Source organism: Gymnoscopelus braueri (assembly GCF_963280865.1).
Source record: "Gymnoscopelus braueri genome assembly, chromosome: 10".
NCBI classification, from domain to species: domain Eukaryota; kingdom Metazoa; phylum Chordata; class Actinopteri; order Myctophiformes; family Myctophidae; genus Gymnoscopelus; species Gymnoscopelus braueri.
In genome coordinates this window covers 8,370,951-8,385,165 of record NC_137611.1, presented here as the reverse complement: position 1 = coordinate 8,385,165, position 14,215 = coordinate 8,370,951, and the positions used below count along the sequence as shown (strand labels likewise).

Below are 14,215 nucleotides of genomic sequence, written 5' to 3'. Positions count from 1 at the left end.
GACAGTAATGTGGGGAGGTTGCCCCCTCTAGGGGCAGTAACATGTTCTTGGCTCCCAGTTGCTGCCCCGCACAGAGTACAAAACACTGATGTTGGCCTACAAAGCAACCAACCAACGGTATGGCACCCCCATATCTAAAAGGGATACACCTGTGGAATGCCCTACCAACTGGAAAAAAAAAGAAAAAACGGATCTTAAAATATTTAATGAAAAGGTTAAATATTGGTTGATATCAAACCAAAGCTGCAAACACTAATATGTTAGGCACGTTTTAAAACCTTAAAGGGCAAGACCACTTTGGTAGAGGTTTGGGTTGTGTAGTTACCTTGCCATGATGTAACTCCAAAGGTGGGCAAGAAATAAAAAATAATTGCTCCATTGATTAGAAATTGATAATTCAAAATATGCTCCCCATTGACTTACATTGTATGGTAAAACAGCTCTCAAAGTCACTATTTTAGCACATAATCAAAAGCAAACAAAGTTGATTCAGACAATATAGAACATCACCAAACCCAGTACTGTTTTTTTTTTAAATAAAAATGTCAACTTCCTGTTGATTTTGCCATTTTTAATAAGTAGAAAACCTGGACTGGATCCGCGGATCCGGATCCAGATCTTCAAATAGTAAAATCAACAGGAAGTTGACATTTTTATTTAAAAAAAAAAACAGTACTGGGTTTGGTGATGCTCTATATTGTCTGAATCAGCTTTGTTTGTGTTCATTTATGTGCTAAAAGAGTGACTTTGAGAGCTGTTTTACCATACAATGTAAGTCAATGAGGAGCATATTTTTTAATTATCAATTTCTAATCAATGGAGCAATTATTTTTGATTTCTTGCCCACCTTTGGAGTTACATCATGGCAAGGTAACTACACAACCCAAACCTCTACCAAAGTGGTCTTACCCTTTAACTTCACTGCTTTCATGACTGTAATTTGGAAATGTTATTGCTTTTACTTCATACTTTTCATTGAGCTTCATGCATGTCCTTTTTGTAATTGATTATTTTTGACTAGGTAGATATTTGTATAGAAAGGCCTAACCAGGGACTGGGGTCGTAAATTTGCCTCGGCCATAAACCCCATATACAATGCAACGGTTTCATGTTTTGTAACTTGATACATAGTTTTTTTTTGTATTGTCCCTGTCAAATAAACATATAAATAAATAAAATAAATACATCTTCAAAGCCTGATGCAACCCCTCCCGCTCACTCAGATCAGCTACCACAGCTTTTTTTTTTTTTTTTTTACCATACTGTCCATGCCTAACAGAAACAAACTTTACAGTATCACCCGTATTGCCTCCAAAATCATCGGACTTCCCATACCCACACTTGCTGATATGAACAATAAGGCCATCACACGCTTAGCACTTTCGATAACAAATGACACTGATCATCCCCTGTATCGCTACTTCGACCTCATGCCATCTGGTCGGAGATACATATAACGAAAAACATCACATGGATGCACCTGGGACGTATCATCAGTGTTGTAGCCTGGGGTCATAGGATGTTTCGGGTCTCGCAACATACACCCTCCCCCAGGTGACCCAGCCAAGGTTGATCAAGCCTCGACTTACGTCCCAGTAGCTACCCACGGTCAGTCCTATAGGGCAAGACAGGGCCACTCAGTCCGCTTCTCCGGAAATACTCTGCCGGGACTCGGGGAGGCTCTGGCACGTGGAGGGACTAGGCTCTGTGGGTTGACTCCTGGCCGGGCTCCTCCTTCGTCTCACCAGGTCCAGGACCTGAGCGTTGCACCAGACTCCCCTGCTCCAAACATTTCATTTTGGTGTGATGGTGTCTTGGCCCGTGATGGTACTGCAATGACCACCATGACCCGTGGTGGTACTGCAGGCTCCCTTGCGTCTTACTTGAATGGTCCTCCCAAAGGCCTCACCGTGGATTTGTTGGGCTTCTTCCTCACGGAAGACACAGACTGGGGCGCCAACCCAAACTGCTCCCGGATGCCGTCTAGATTCCGGCTGTCACCCGACTCTCCGGTGGTCACCAGTCTATTCCTGGTTGTCACGTAGTCTATAAATTCCTATGAGCCACTATAAATAGAATAACTATAACGAAAAACATCACATGGATGCACCTGGGACGTATCATCAGTGTTGTAGCCTGGGGTCATAGGATGTTTCGGGTCTCGCAACATACACCCTCCCCCAGGTGACCCAGCCAAGGTTGATCAAGCCTCGACTTACGTCCCAGTAGCTACCCACGGTCAGTCCTATAGGGCAAGACAGGGCCACTCAGTCCGCTTCTCCGGAAATACTCTGCCGGGACTCGGGGAGGCTCTGGCACGTGGAGGGACTAGGCTCTGTGGGTTGACTCCTGGCCGGGCTCCTCCTTCGTCTCACCAGGTCCAGGACCTGAGCGTTGCACCAGACTCCCCTGCTCCAAACATTTCATTTTGGTGTGATGGTGTCTTGGCCCGTGATGGTACTGCAATGACCACCATGACCCGTGGTGGTACTGCAGGCTCCCTTGCGTCTTACTTGAATGGTCCTCCCAAAGGCCTCACCGTGGATTTACAGAACCTTAAAGTGGAAAAAGGTTCGTTTTAGCAGGAGTTTTGTCCCCTCAGCCATCACGGCATTAAACCAACTGCCCCGTCCATAGGAGGGTTTCCTGTGTACAGTGGGGACCTCGTGTTTTTGTCTTTGTGATATGTTGTTTTTGTTGTTATGTTGTTTTAATGAACAGACCTTGTGAAGACAATTTTTCCCTTGGGGACAATAAACATTATTATTATTATTATTAACAGGGAAGCTGTCTGAACCTTCCCTAAAACATCCGGGACAACGCTCCACACGTCCCAGACTTCCCCCTTTCTGGCTCTGTGGAACTAGCTCCCCATTGCACTTAAGGTCCTTACACACCGGGGCGATTCTTTTCATGCGAATATTACGTTTTTTTTTTAAACCTTATAAAGTCAATGCAAGCTTCCACACCAGTTTCGCGGAGCGAAAAAAGCGTCTTTTAATTATTCGGAACGAGTCCGAATTTTGCGTATATTCGCATATTCGCCGGTGTGTAACCACCTTTAGAACTGCAGATTCACTCTCACTTTTCCGCTGTAATCTGAAGACTCACCTCTTCAGACTCCACCATAGCACCTTGACCTAGCCTTGACGACCATGCAGTCTTATGCAAAGGTTAAAAATGTAATTTAGATAACATGTTATTTAGACAGACGCTAGGTTCATTTGAACGGCAGCTGTGCATGGAGCCTATTTGAAGGAAACTGAACTTGAAAACATAATCAAAACTAAATAAAAATATAAACGTGAAAGGATAATGACGTGTCACGTGTCTCCTGTTCCTCTTTCAGTGCATAGACGCCGAGGCTCGTAAGCAGGGCATCAACCGGACCCTGGACCTTCCCGATCGGACCCTGCAGTTCATCAGAGACAAACCCCTGATGGACCAGGCGGTCCAGCCAATAGGAGAGAAGCCCCTGCTGGTGCGGAGGGGAGCTGCGTTCACGCGCATCATAGTGAACCAAGTGCAGGCTGCGGACGGAGACAAGTACCACGTTATGTTCATAGGAACAGGTGTGTATATATTACCACGTTATGTTCATAGGAACAGGTGTGTATATGTATAGAACCATGTTATGTTCATAGGAACAGGTGTGTATACAGTATAGTACCATGTTATGTTCATAGGAACAGGTGTGTATATGTATTAGTACCATGTTATGTTCATAGGAACAGGTGTGTATATGTATTAGTACCACGTTATGTTCATAGGAACAGGTGTGTATATGTATATGTACCATGTTATGTTCATAGGAACAGGTGTGTATATGTATTAGTACCATGTTAAGTTCATAGGAACAGGTGTGTATATGTATTAGTACCACGTTATGTTCATAGGAACAGGTGTGTATATGTATTAGTACCATGTTATGTTCATAGGAACAGGTGTGTATATGTATTAGTACCATGTTATGTTCATAGCAGTGGTGGTAAAAGTGCTAACATTCCTTACTTAAGTAAAAGTATCAATACTGCAATGTAGAAATACTCTGTTACAAGTAAAAGTCCGGGATTCAAAATGTACTTGATTAAAAGTACAAAACTATTGGTATCAAAATGTACTTAACCAATTTAGACCTGAGGTCGATTCTAAAAACGCCTTCCAAATCCGAATCCAAAAGTTTTCTGAAAAACTTCAAATATTTATTCAAAAATTACAACAAATGTATGTTGCTATATACTGTACATAGCAACAGGAACCCCTGTTGCTATGTACAATCTTTTGAAAATAGCAGATCTACAAGCTCACAATGCGTTAATTCCAGACTTTTACTTGTAACAAAGTATTTCTACATTGCAGTATTGATACTTTTACTTAAGTAAAAATGTGAGTACTTTTTCCACCACTGTTCATGTCTAGTCTCGAGTGCACGGCACTCTTCCTGTCACTGGGTAGGTGGGTTGGTTTCACATTAGGATCTGTCGCTTAGTTCAGCACGTACACACTTGTGGTTGGGTGGGTGGGTTTCACATTAGGGTCTGTCGCTTGGTTCAGCACGTACAGGTACAGACTTTTGACTGACATCTAGGGCAAAAGGTCAAGTACAGAATGTGCTAGATCTGCAGGTAGGTGTTTAGACACCTTCAGTTCAGTTTCAGTTGTATTTATTTATATGTGCAACATCACCCCAAGGGGTCTCTGTACACTTCACAACAAGTCGTATACACAGAATACACAGTAAAATGTGCCAGAACGTATGGTCAAACAATCTCCATGCGGCAGTGCACAGCTGAAAAATTTACAGATCAGCAAAACAAAAATGCAGTCTTTATAACCACAGGCTAAGAAGAGGTGGACATAACAATGAAATCAATACAACTAGGGCAGGGCTGGGCAACTTTGATGATGGAGAGGGCAACTATATTTCCACACTCACTCCAGAGGGCCACATTGCATATACTGTCAGGCAGACAACTCTTATCTCCGTATTAGAACTTTTTTCGTAAATTAATGCCGTACTTCGCCATTCTATGTCACACAAAAGTAGCAAAAGTAGCCGATCTACAAGCTCAAAACGCGACGCACTGCGACGCGTTTTGAGCTTGTAGATCGGCTACTTTTGCTATTTTTGAATTGGAATCCAGATTTTCTTTTGCTATTTTTGAGTTGGAATCCTGAAAAGTAACATTTTGATTTAACTTCAAATGCATTTAGTTATACTTATGTTAACTTTATGAACCTAAATACAAATACATTGGACATAAAAAAGACAATTGCATTTTAATACTAGTCATTAAGCTACTAATATAGACTGAAGTAATTAAAGTGGGTCATGTTTGCATGTTTGGAATTGTAACAGCTGAAATCAATAATATATCAGTGTTCCGATATAAACCTGCAGGCCGCATTAAGTGAAGGTGGGGGCCGCATGTGGCCCCCGGGCCGCCATTTGCCCATATATGAACTAGGGGAACCGTAATGCAAGGAAAAAAATATGGGTTTTTAGCCTAGATTTAAAAATGTCCAAAGAGTCGGCATCTCTAACACCTTCAGATACTGTCAGCCACCATGATGCCTCCTGTCTCAAGGAACATGTAAAATGAACATTATGCTCCATGGGGGCAGGAGACATCGCAGCAGATGAACAGTCATTGCATTGTGTCAGTTTACAACAACATGGAACCATAGTGTTAATGTTGTATTATTTGGGTTCTCCTATAGAACATGGAACCATAGTGTTAATGTTGTATTCTGTGGGTTCTCCTGTAGAGCATGTAACCATAGTGTTAATGTTGTATTCTTTGTGTTCTCCTATAGAACATGGAACCATAGTGTTAATGTTGTATTCTTTGGGTTCTCCTGTAGAACATGGAACCATAGTGTTAATGTTGTATTCTTTGTGTTCTCCTGAAGAACATGGAACCATAGTGTTAATGTTGTATTCTTTGGGTTCTCCTGTAGAACATGGAACCATAGTGTTAATGTTGTGTTCTTTGTGTTCTCCTGAAGAACATGGAACCATAGTGTTAATGTTGTATACTCTGGGTTCTCCTGTAGAACATGGAACCATAGTGTTAATGTTGTATTCTTTGGGTTCTCCTGTAGAACATGGAACCATAGTGTTAATGTTGTGTTCTTTGTGTTCTCCTGAAGAACATGGAACCATAGTGTTAATGTTGTATTCTTTGGGTTCTCCTGCAGAACATGGAACCATAGTGTTAATGTTGTATTCTTTGGGTTCTCCTGAAGAACATGGAACCATAGTGTTAATGTTGTATTCTTTGGGTTCTCCTGCAGAACATGGAACCATATTGTTAATGTTGTATACTCTGGGTTCTCCTGTAGAACATGGAACCATAGTGAAAGCGGTGAACTTATATGACGAGTCGATGACTGCACCACGAGAGATGTTCATCATCGAGGAGGTCAAACTCTTCCAGACTGACGAGCCAATCAAAGTCCTCCGTTTCTCCAACACCACGGTAACGCAAAGCTGTGCACATCCATGTCCTGTTAAAGGTGGTGTCAGAAAAAAGTTCTATATTGTGATAGCAATCATTGTTTGTTTGATTGATGTACTTTATTTAGTAAGACATGAGAACAGCAGTACATGGAAGTACAAAGTTTCAGAGTGTTTGTTCAGTAACAGGGCTCTCCCCATCTCTCCAGCTCTTTAATAAAACAGATCAGGTCAGGATCCCATGAAGAGAGAGAACCTCACTCAACACATTTATAGTGTTCCAGTTTATACATTTTATACACAGACAGGGAGACCCCTGTTACTGAACACACACTCTATAACAATGATTACTAATTGGAATATAGAGTTATTTAACACTTATTTTAACAAAAATAAATATAATCACTTTATACACCATCTTTAAACCAATCAACTCATGACTTTATTACTTTACACAATGTTTATGTTTACTGCGCCTCTAACTGCGTGTGTGTGTGTGTGTGTGTGTGTGTGTGTGTGCGCGTGTGCGTGTGCGTGTGCGTGTGCGTGCGCATGCGTGTGTGTGTGTGTGTGCGTGTGTGTGTTCACAGGGTCAGCTGTATGCTGGGTCAGAGTACGGAGCGGTCCAGATGCCTCTGGCCAGCTGTGGGAGGTCAGGGTCCTGTGTGGACTGTGTCCTGGCCAGAGACCCGTACTGTGGTTGGGACAAAACCACGGCTAAATGTGTCGCCCTGACTGACTCACAGAGGTAGGCTTCCTGCAACACATAACACATCTACACAGGGAATCTGTCTGAACCTTCCCTTAAACACCTGGGACAAGGCTCCACACGTCCCAGACTCTTCTCCCTCCTGGCTCCCAAACTGGAACAAACTCCCACATTGCAGTTAGTGGGAGTGAACGACAGATTCACTCCCTCTTTTCCGCCATAATCTGAAGACTCACACCTCTTCAGACTCCACCGTAGCCCTTAGCACTTGACCAGGCACGTGTCGTGCACACATAGACATCAAAGGGGGCTTGAGCCCCTGCCCTTTTACCCATCTGTAAATAGTGCCCTCTCCAGACCGTGAATGCAGCTTTTTATATGGTGAAAGTAATGCAAATGCCCCCTGAATTGTGATCGATCAGAGGGAGTTTTTTGGGGTGTGGTGCTTGCAAAGATTGTTTTTCGTCAGTGTGACTCTGCCTCATGAGTCATGATCAGGGCAAGGTTGTAGATAACGTGCTCAAATGTGGAGTTATTCTTTTCGTGACGGGTATCATTCTCTTAAATTTTTTTAAAATGAATAATGTCAAATTGGTTTTAAAGTTTCCGTTTAGAAATGTCAGCCCCTGCCTCTCTAACATGCACTTGACCTAGCCTTGACGACCATGCAGTCTTATGCAAAGGTTAAACATGTAATTTAGATAGCATGTTATTTAGACAGATATTAAGGTTCATTTGTTGACCTGGCATCCTATAGTTTCAATGTGCAGATTTCTTTAATTTATATTATATTGTTTAGACTGACGCTTCCCACCTCTCCTTCCCACCTCTCCTTCCCACCTCTCCTTCCCACCTCTCCTTCCCTCCTCTCCTTCCCACCTCTCCTTCCCTCCTCTCCTTTCCTCCTCTTCTCTCTCCGGTAGTGAACTGCTCCAGAGTGTGAAAGAGGGAGATGCCTCTTTGTGCCCAGAGTCTGGTGAGTATGACACCTGAAGTATTAATTAATATGAATCATTAGTACATACTGTAAGTATAACACAGGCTTTAGGAAGTGTGTTCAATTAAATGTAATGCATATAGTAAGTTCCCACAGACCTCTGGTCCTGTTTACACCTGCCATAACCATACGTCCTGGCCTGGGTGAGCAGGTTGTAATCTGATCATCTACAATCTACAATCTACAGCTGTAATCTGCTAAATCGCATAATAAATGCTCCCACACCACATTGAAGATATGATCACCCAAACCACATCTGAATGTGGTTAAGAAACACGTCTGGCTACATTAATAATGACATCTAAACTCAACGAGTCTCCGTCTTGTAAACAAAAATGACGTAAAGAACAGTAAACACACCAACTTAGTACATGCTCTACAAACACACGGTAGGCAGAAAGCCAGGTAGGATAGTGTTACTAATGAGCAACAGAACAAATAAACGTCATGTGACATGAGAACACAATCTCCTCCTGGGCGTTTGCCATTTTTCTGGAGGAAATGAAAGGGAGCAATTTATTTTTCAGAGTATACCGCTGATTCACAAATGTAAATCTATCTGGATATGATTCTATCTGGATATGAAACATGTTAATGACAGGTTTAAATGTGAATCTATCTGGATATCGTCACTGGAAACCTTGTTTGTCCAAACCCATTGCTTTTCGGGAGATGGAAAAAAATTACCACAGACAGACTTAAAGGTATCATGACATTCATTTTCACTTTTTTTATTTTCATTGTTTTATTTGGGGTTTTATGACCTCAATTACACCCAAAAAAACTGAACTTAGAACATTCAGTGGATTTTCTGTGGTCTGGGGTTTTCTGAATAATTAGGCTGAAAAGTAATCTGAGCTTGGCCCTTCGACAGTGAGGTCACAGTCGATTAATCCCGCCCACTCTCCTCCTCGCCCCTCCCCTCCCCTATCCTTTCCTTTGGGGGGGGCGGAGCAGAGGCGATGATTGACAGGCAAAATCCCTCACCAGCGACACCCGCAGGCAAAGATTTCTTTTTTCATTGCAGTTGAAAAGGCTTTAGAAATGTGAGAGAAAAACACCTGCCATGGATCACTGGAATGGAATTTTCACTTAAAACTTTTTGTACACTTTTGAAGGACCAGGACAAAGACTTTGAATGTGGTGTAAAAGTGAATGTCATTAAACCTTTAACTTTGACTTTCAAAATCTTCCCATAAATAGCAGATCTATAAGCTCATGTCTGCGTTGTGAGCTTGTAGATCTGTTATTTTCACTAGTTTTGTGCGACGCTCTTGTGCGCAGCAGGGCATCAATTTATGAAAAAAAAAAAACACACACACAAATATGGCGATACAAGGTTCCTTCCCGACAGCAAAAATACAAACTGTGATTTCTTTTGTTACTCCCATCAGACCCTGTGAAGACCGTGGATTGGTCGGTCTGGCCCGACGGCAACGCCAAGCTCCGCTGCCTGCCGCCCTCCAGCCTGGCCAAGACGAGCTGGCAGCGCGACGGCGACGCCCTGGCGCCCACCGGCCGCCTGCAGCTCCTGCGAGACGGCCTCCTCATCCTCAACGCCACAGCGGCGGACGAGGGCCTGTACCGCTGCCTGTCGGTGGAGCTCTCCAACAAGGTCCCCTACACCGCCACCGTGGCCCAGTACAAGCTAATCGTGACGGCGGGGGGCAGCCGCGGCCTCCTGCCCCAGGCCCAGCGGGACGGGCCGTCCGTGGCCGGGCTGCAGGCGGCCGTGGGGCTCCTGGTGATCTTCCTCGCCGCCCTGCTGGCGTGGAACTTCTACGAGGGGCACCTGCCGCTGCCGTGGAGCCGCCGCGGGGGGGGGCAGGGCAAGGCGGGGGCCGCCAGGCCGACGGCGACGACGACGGACGGCCAGGGAGCGGCGGCGCGAGAGCCGGAGGCCCAGCAGGGGGCGACGGCGGCGACGGCGGCGACGACGGCGGCGACGCAGGCCTTGGCGGCGGAGAGCAAGCCCCTGGTGTCCGGAGCGGAGAACTGCAGTAGTAACAACAACCACAACACTGGAGAGCTGCAGTACATCGATGAGGAGTCCGAAACCTAAAAGAAAACACGCACGTCTTATTTTTAGGGGGTTTTCTGTGAACTGTTGATAGAAATGACTGAACAGTCAGAATTACCTCAGGACATTGGTTCTCAAGACCCTCATAACTCTTGAGAGTGTACAAATGGAACCAAATGGACCCTTAACTGCCAGAGTAAAGGTCCTTACACACCGGGGCGTTTTTTTTTAAAACCTTATAAAGTCAATGCAAGCGTACATGGCGCGAAAAAGCGGAAAAGCGAAGCGAAAAGGCGTCTTTTAATTATTCGGAACGAGTCCGAATTTTGCGTATATTCGCACATTCGCCGGTGTGTAAGGACCTTAAGAGTTAATAGTGTCACCCCAGTGCCAGTGAAAACGAGTGTTTTTTACCTAGCTTTGAAAGATCATGGAATATTTTCCGTGATCGCTGTCCGCACGGAGATCGCCTCGTTACACGCACGCAGGTCTCGGGAGTCTCGGAAATCCGCTCGCGGTAATCCATCGCATAGCTGTGGCCAGTTGAATGTGCCTTGTTTTTGCCATAAAGCAAGAGGAGCGGAGATATAGCCATTTTCCCACAGGAAATAAACAGGAAGTAAACAAGCTTTTATTTTTTTTAAATGACGTCAATTCCGGGTCTGCCGTCATCTGGCAGTAGAAAGCATCATTCATAGGGTAGCGAACAGCGCCATCTTGTGGGAAAACCACTGAAAACCCCCAACTAATCGCCAAACTCGTGTTTGGCACTGTGGACCAAGTGCCAATTGACGAGTTTACTCGTCCTTGGCAGTGAAAGAGTTTGTAACTTAGAGTTACAGACCTGTTAACCCATTCAATCCAGGAACACATCTCTGTCATGTTAGATTTCTTTGGCTATTCAAAAATAGCAGATCTACAAGCTCATAGCGCGGCACAGAGCTTGTAGATCTGCACATTTTTTTAAATCGTGAAAATATATTTTATATATATTTAAATATATTTTGTTATATATATTCAAATATATATTTTTTTAAAGCGAACATTTGTAAAATATTTTGTTCCAGGTACCCCCCATGATGCAAAGATTTGAGTTACAAACGTTTGCTTAAAAAAATCATATATTCAAAGATTTGCACTCATTTTCACAATAATAAAAAAAAAGCAGATCTACAAGCTCATAGCGCGGCACTCGGTGCCGTGCTATGAGCTTGTATATCTGCTATTTTTGAATAGCCAAGGAAATCTAAAATGACAGAGACGCGAATGGGTTAAGGTCCATTTGGTTCCATTTGTACACTCTCAGAGTTACAGACCTGTTATAAGGGTCCATTTGGGAACCCCTCAAGGAGCCCTGAGGGCTCTTCTGGACCAGGTGACCCAGTGGATTCACTGACCTTCTGGACCAGGTGATCCAGTGGATTCACTGACCTTCTGGACCAGGTGACCCAGTGGATTCACTGACCTTCTGGACCAGGTGATCCAGTGGATACACTGACCTTCTGGACCAGGTGATCCAGTGGATTCACTGACCTTCTGGACCAGGTGACCCAGTGGATTCACTGACCTTCTGGACCAGGTGATCCAGTGGATTCACTGTTTTTAGTTTCTTTGTGTTGGAAAAAGGAACGAGTGAAAATAACAATACCTCATTTGCTCAACGTGTGGAAACTGCACAGGATACTGGGGAATGATTAAAAAGATAATAATAATACAGCTATTCGTGTTAAATTTCTCTTTTGAAAATACTGGCCTTTTTATAGACTTAAAGGTACGGTAAGTGGTATTTTTTGGTTAAACCAAAATGTGTTTTGTGAAAAGATTAAAGCTCTATATTCTGATAGTACTCACTGCTATAGAGTGTTTGTTCAGTAACAGGGGAGTCCCTGTCTCTCCAGCTCTTTAAGAAACAGAAAATACATTTTCAGGTGAAATACATTTTCAGGCGGGTGGCTAATTTCAGCCAATCAGGAGAGAGGGTTCCCATGTATCAGCTTACATTTTATAGTGTTTCTTTTCTTCTTTTTTATTTCACTTTTTTTTATCCTGTGTGAGCTTTCTCTCCTTATTGGATAACATTGGTATCCTGACCCGAAAATGTATTTTTCTGTTCACTAAAGAGCTGGAGAGACATGGAGACTCCTGTTACTGAACAAACACTCTGTAGCAATGAGTACTATCACAATACAGAGCTATTTAACACATATTTTAACCATGAAATGTCACCCACCTTACCTTTAATGCACCAAAATGTTGCTATAATAATCACACACCACCAATATAATATGATTTCTGCTGTACATATTGTTGATTTCTGTTCTCATTGTCTTAAAACAGGTGTTAAGTTTGGCTGTCTGTTCTCCACCGGTTCTGTATACATGTGATTTACATTGCAAGATGGAGTTTACCTTCATATAACTGGAGCCCCTTTTTTTCCCCCAAGACCACATAAGCCCATTTTATACTTTGTTGTACACGTGTTGCGTGGAAAACTTGTAAATCGGGTATTTTTAAATTGCAATATTTTTGTTTGAGTTTTTCTTAAGTCTTGAATGCCCAAAATACCAGTGTCCAATTCCAATGCACTGTGGAGGTTGTCTGTGAAGTCTTGTCACTGTATTAAAATGCATTTCCCACCTAATCCCTTGTGATGTTTCAACAGTATGTACATACAGGCCGACACGCCTGACTGGTTTATGGGGCAAGATGTGACTCGTCAAGAATGTGTGAACAACACAACACAACACTGTGCAGATGAATGGGATCTGCTTGCAAGCATTACATAAAACGCTTCCGGAAGAGATCTACTGTCAAAACTCAAAATCTTGTAACCTCACTGAATTCAACTGTTTTTGACTGACTGATTGATTGATTGAATACTTTATTAACAGGTTTGTTAACTGTACAGGTAGTACAGTCAAAGGTTATGATGAAAGGATAACACAAAAAGCCCCGGGGGGGCTTACAATTTACAATTTAGGCATTTAGCAGACACTCTTAATCCAGAGCGATTTGCAGTAAGCAAGGAAAACATGAGGTTACATCAAATGCATAGAAATAGTAATCTAGAATCATAGGTAAACCAAGAACCTATCATCAGTATAATATTACAGTAATCTGTACATTGAAACTATACACACTATAGGAAGCCAGGTCTACAAATGACCTGGCATCTCTCTACATAACTACTAAATCCCAGTTCTCCTAGAGTTCAATGCTGGCCTACTTTTAAATATTTTAAATATTTTATGTTTTAGTAAAGTGCATGAGCCAAGTGCCTTTAATTATTTGGGGGGAATGACCCATCACGTTCATGGAATGTCAATGTACAATGTTTCTTATGTCTGGGTAGTCAGTCGGAAGAGCTCTTGACTCGGAACAGGAAGGTCATGCGATCGAACCCTGGCACTGGCAATGAGCGATCTGCCTCCCTGCAGTCTAGTAGTGCATTGTAACAGGGATAGACTCCTGTGTTCTTGGCTGGTGCTGACAAGAAGCCCCTCCAGCCTACCTACCATTTTGCCTTTAAATGGCCATTGCCATTGACAATGCATTGGGCGCTTAAAGTTAAATATTTCAAAAACTACAAATCATTTCAAAGTAAAACATCTCAAGGATGCATATCCACAGTAAGGTGGAATTTTTGAACTGTGAATGGAGTTTCTAGGTGAAAGTGTTTTTTTGAGGTCCCAAATTCGTCCATCGACCTCCATTATAAATCTCTGAACTTTCAAAGGAGTACAATTCTAAAACTATGAAACATTTCAAAGATTCCTTTTCAGGCAAACATGTCCACAGTAAGAGGAACATTTTAAAGTATGAATGGGGTTACTAGCAGTAAGTCTGTAGGATTAGTAGCCTGTACTCGTTTCCCTTTAAATGTCCATTGCCGCATTGACAATGCATTGGGCGCTTAAAGTTAAATATCTCCCAAACTACAAATGATTTCAAAGAAAAAATCTCAAGCATGCATGTCCACAGTAAGGTGGATTTTTTTAACTGTGAATGGAGTTTCTAGGTGAAAGTGTT

General features: G+C 42.9%; 1 protein-coding gene across 2 annotated transcripts in view; it reads left to right on the top strand.

The window, feature by feature from the left end:
* The window catches only part of sema4e (semaphorin 4e), a 32,037-nt gene extending 19,948 nt beyond the window's left edge, over nucleotides 1-12,089 (top strand). The window contains exons 11-16 of one of the 2 annotated variants that reach the window (XR_013933953.1): nucleotides 3,350-3,572; nucleotides 6,346-6,482; nucleotides 7,051-7,208; nucleotides 8,093-8,145; nucleotides 9,561-11,021; nucleotides 11,052-12,089. Coding sequence is in view for 1 of the 2 variants with exons in the window: in XM_080441164.1 (XP_080297290.1) it covers nucleotides 3,350-3,572; nucleotides 6,346-6,482; nucleotides 7,051-7,208; nucleotides 8,093-8,145; nucleotides 9,561-10,228 (1,239 nt within the window). In the remaining variant the exon portion in view is untranslated. Of the gene's footprint in view, nucleotides 1-3,349; nucleotides 3,573-6,345; nucleotides 6,483-7,050; nucleotides 7,209-8,092; nucleotides 8,146-9,560 lie in introns of both variants that reach the window. The other variant, XM_080441164.1, reaches the window with a different exon arrangement.
* The last annotated feature ends 2,126 nt before the right edge of the window (nucleotides 12,090-14,215 follow it).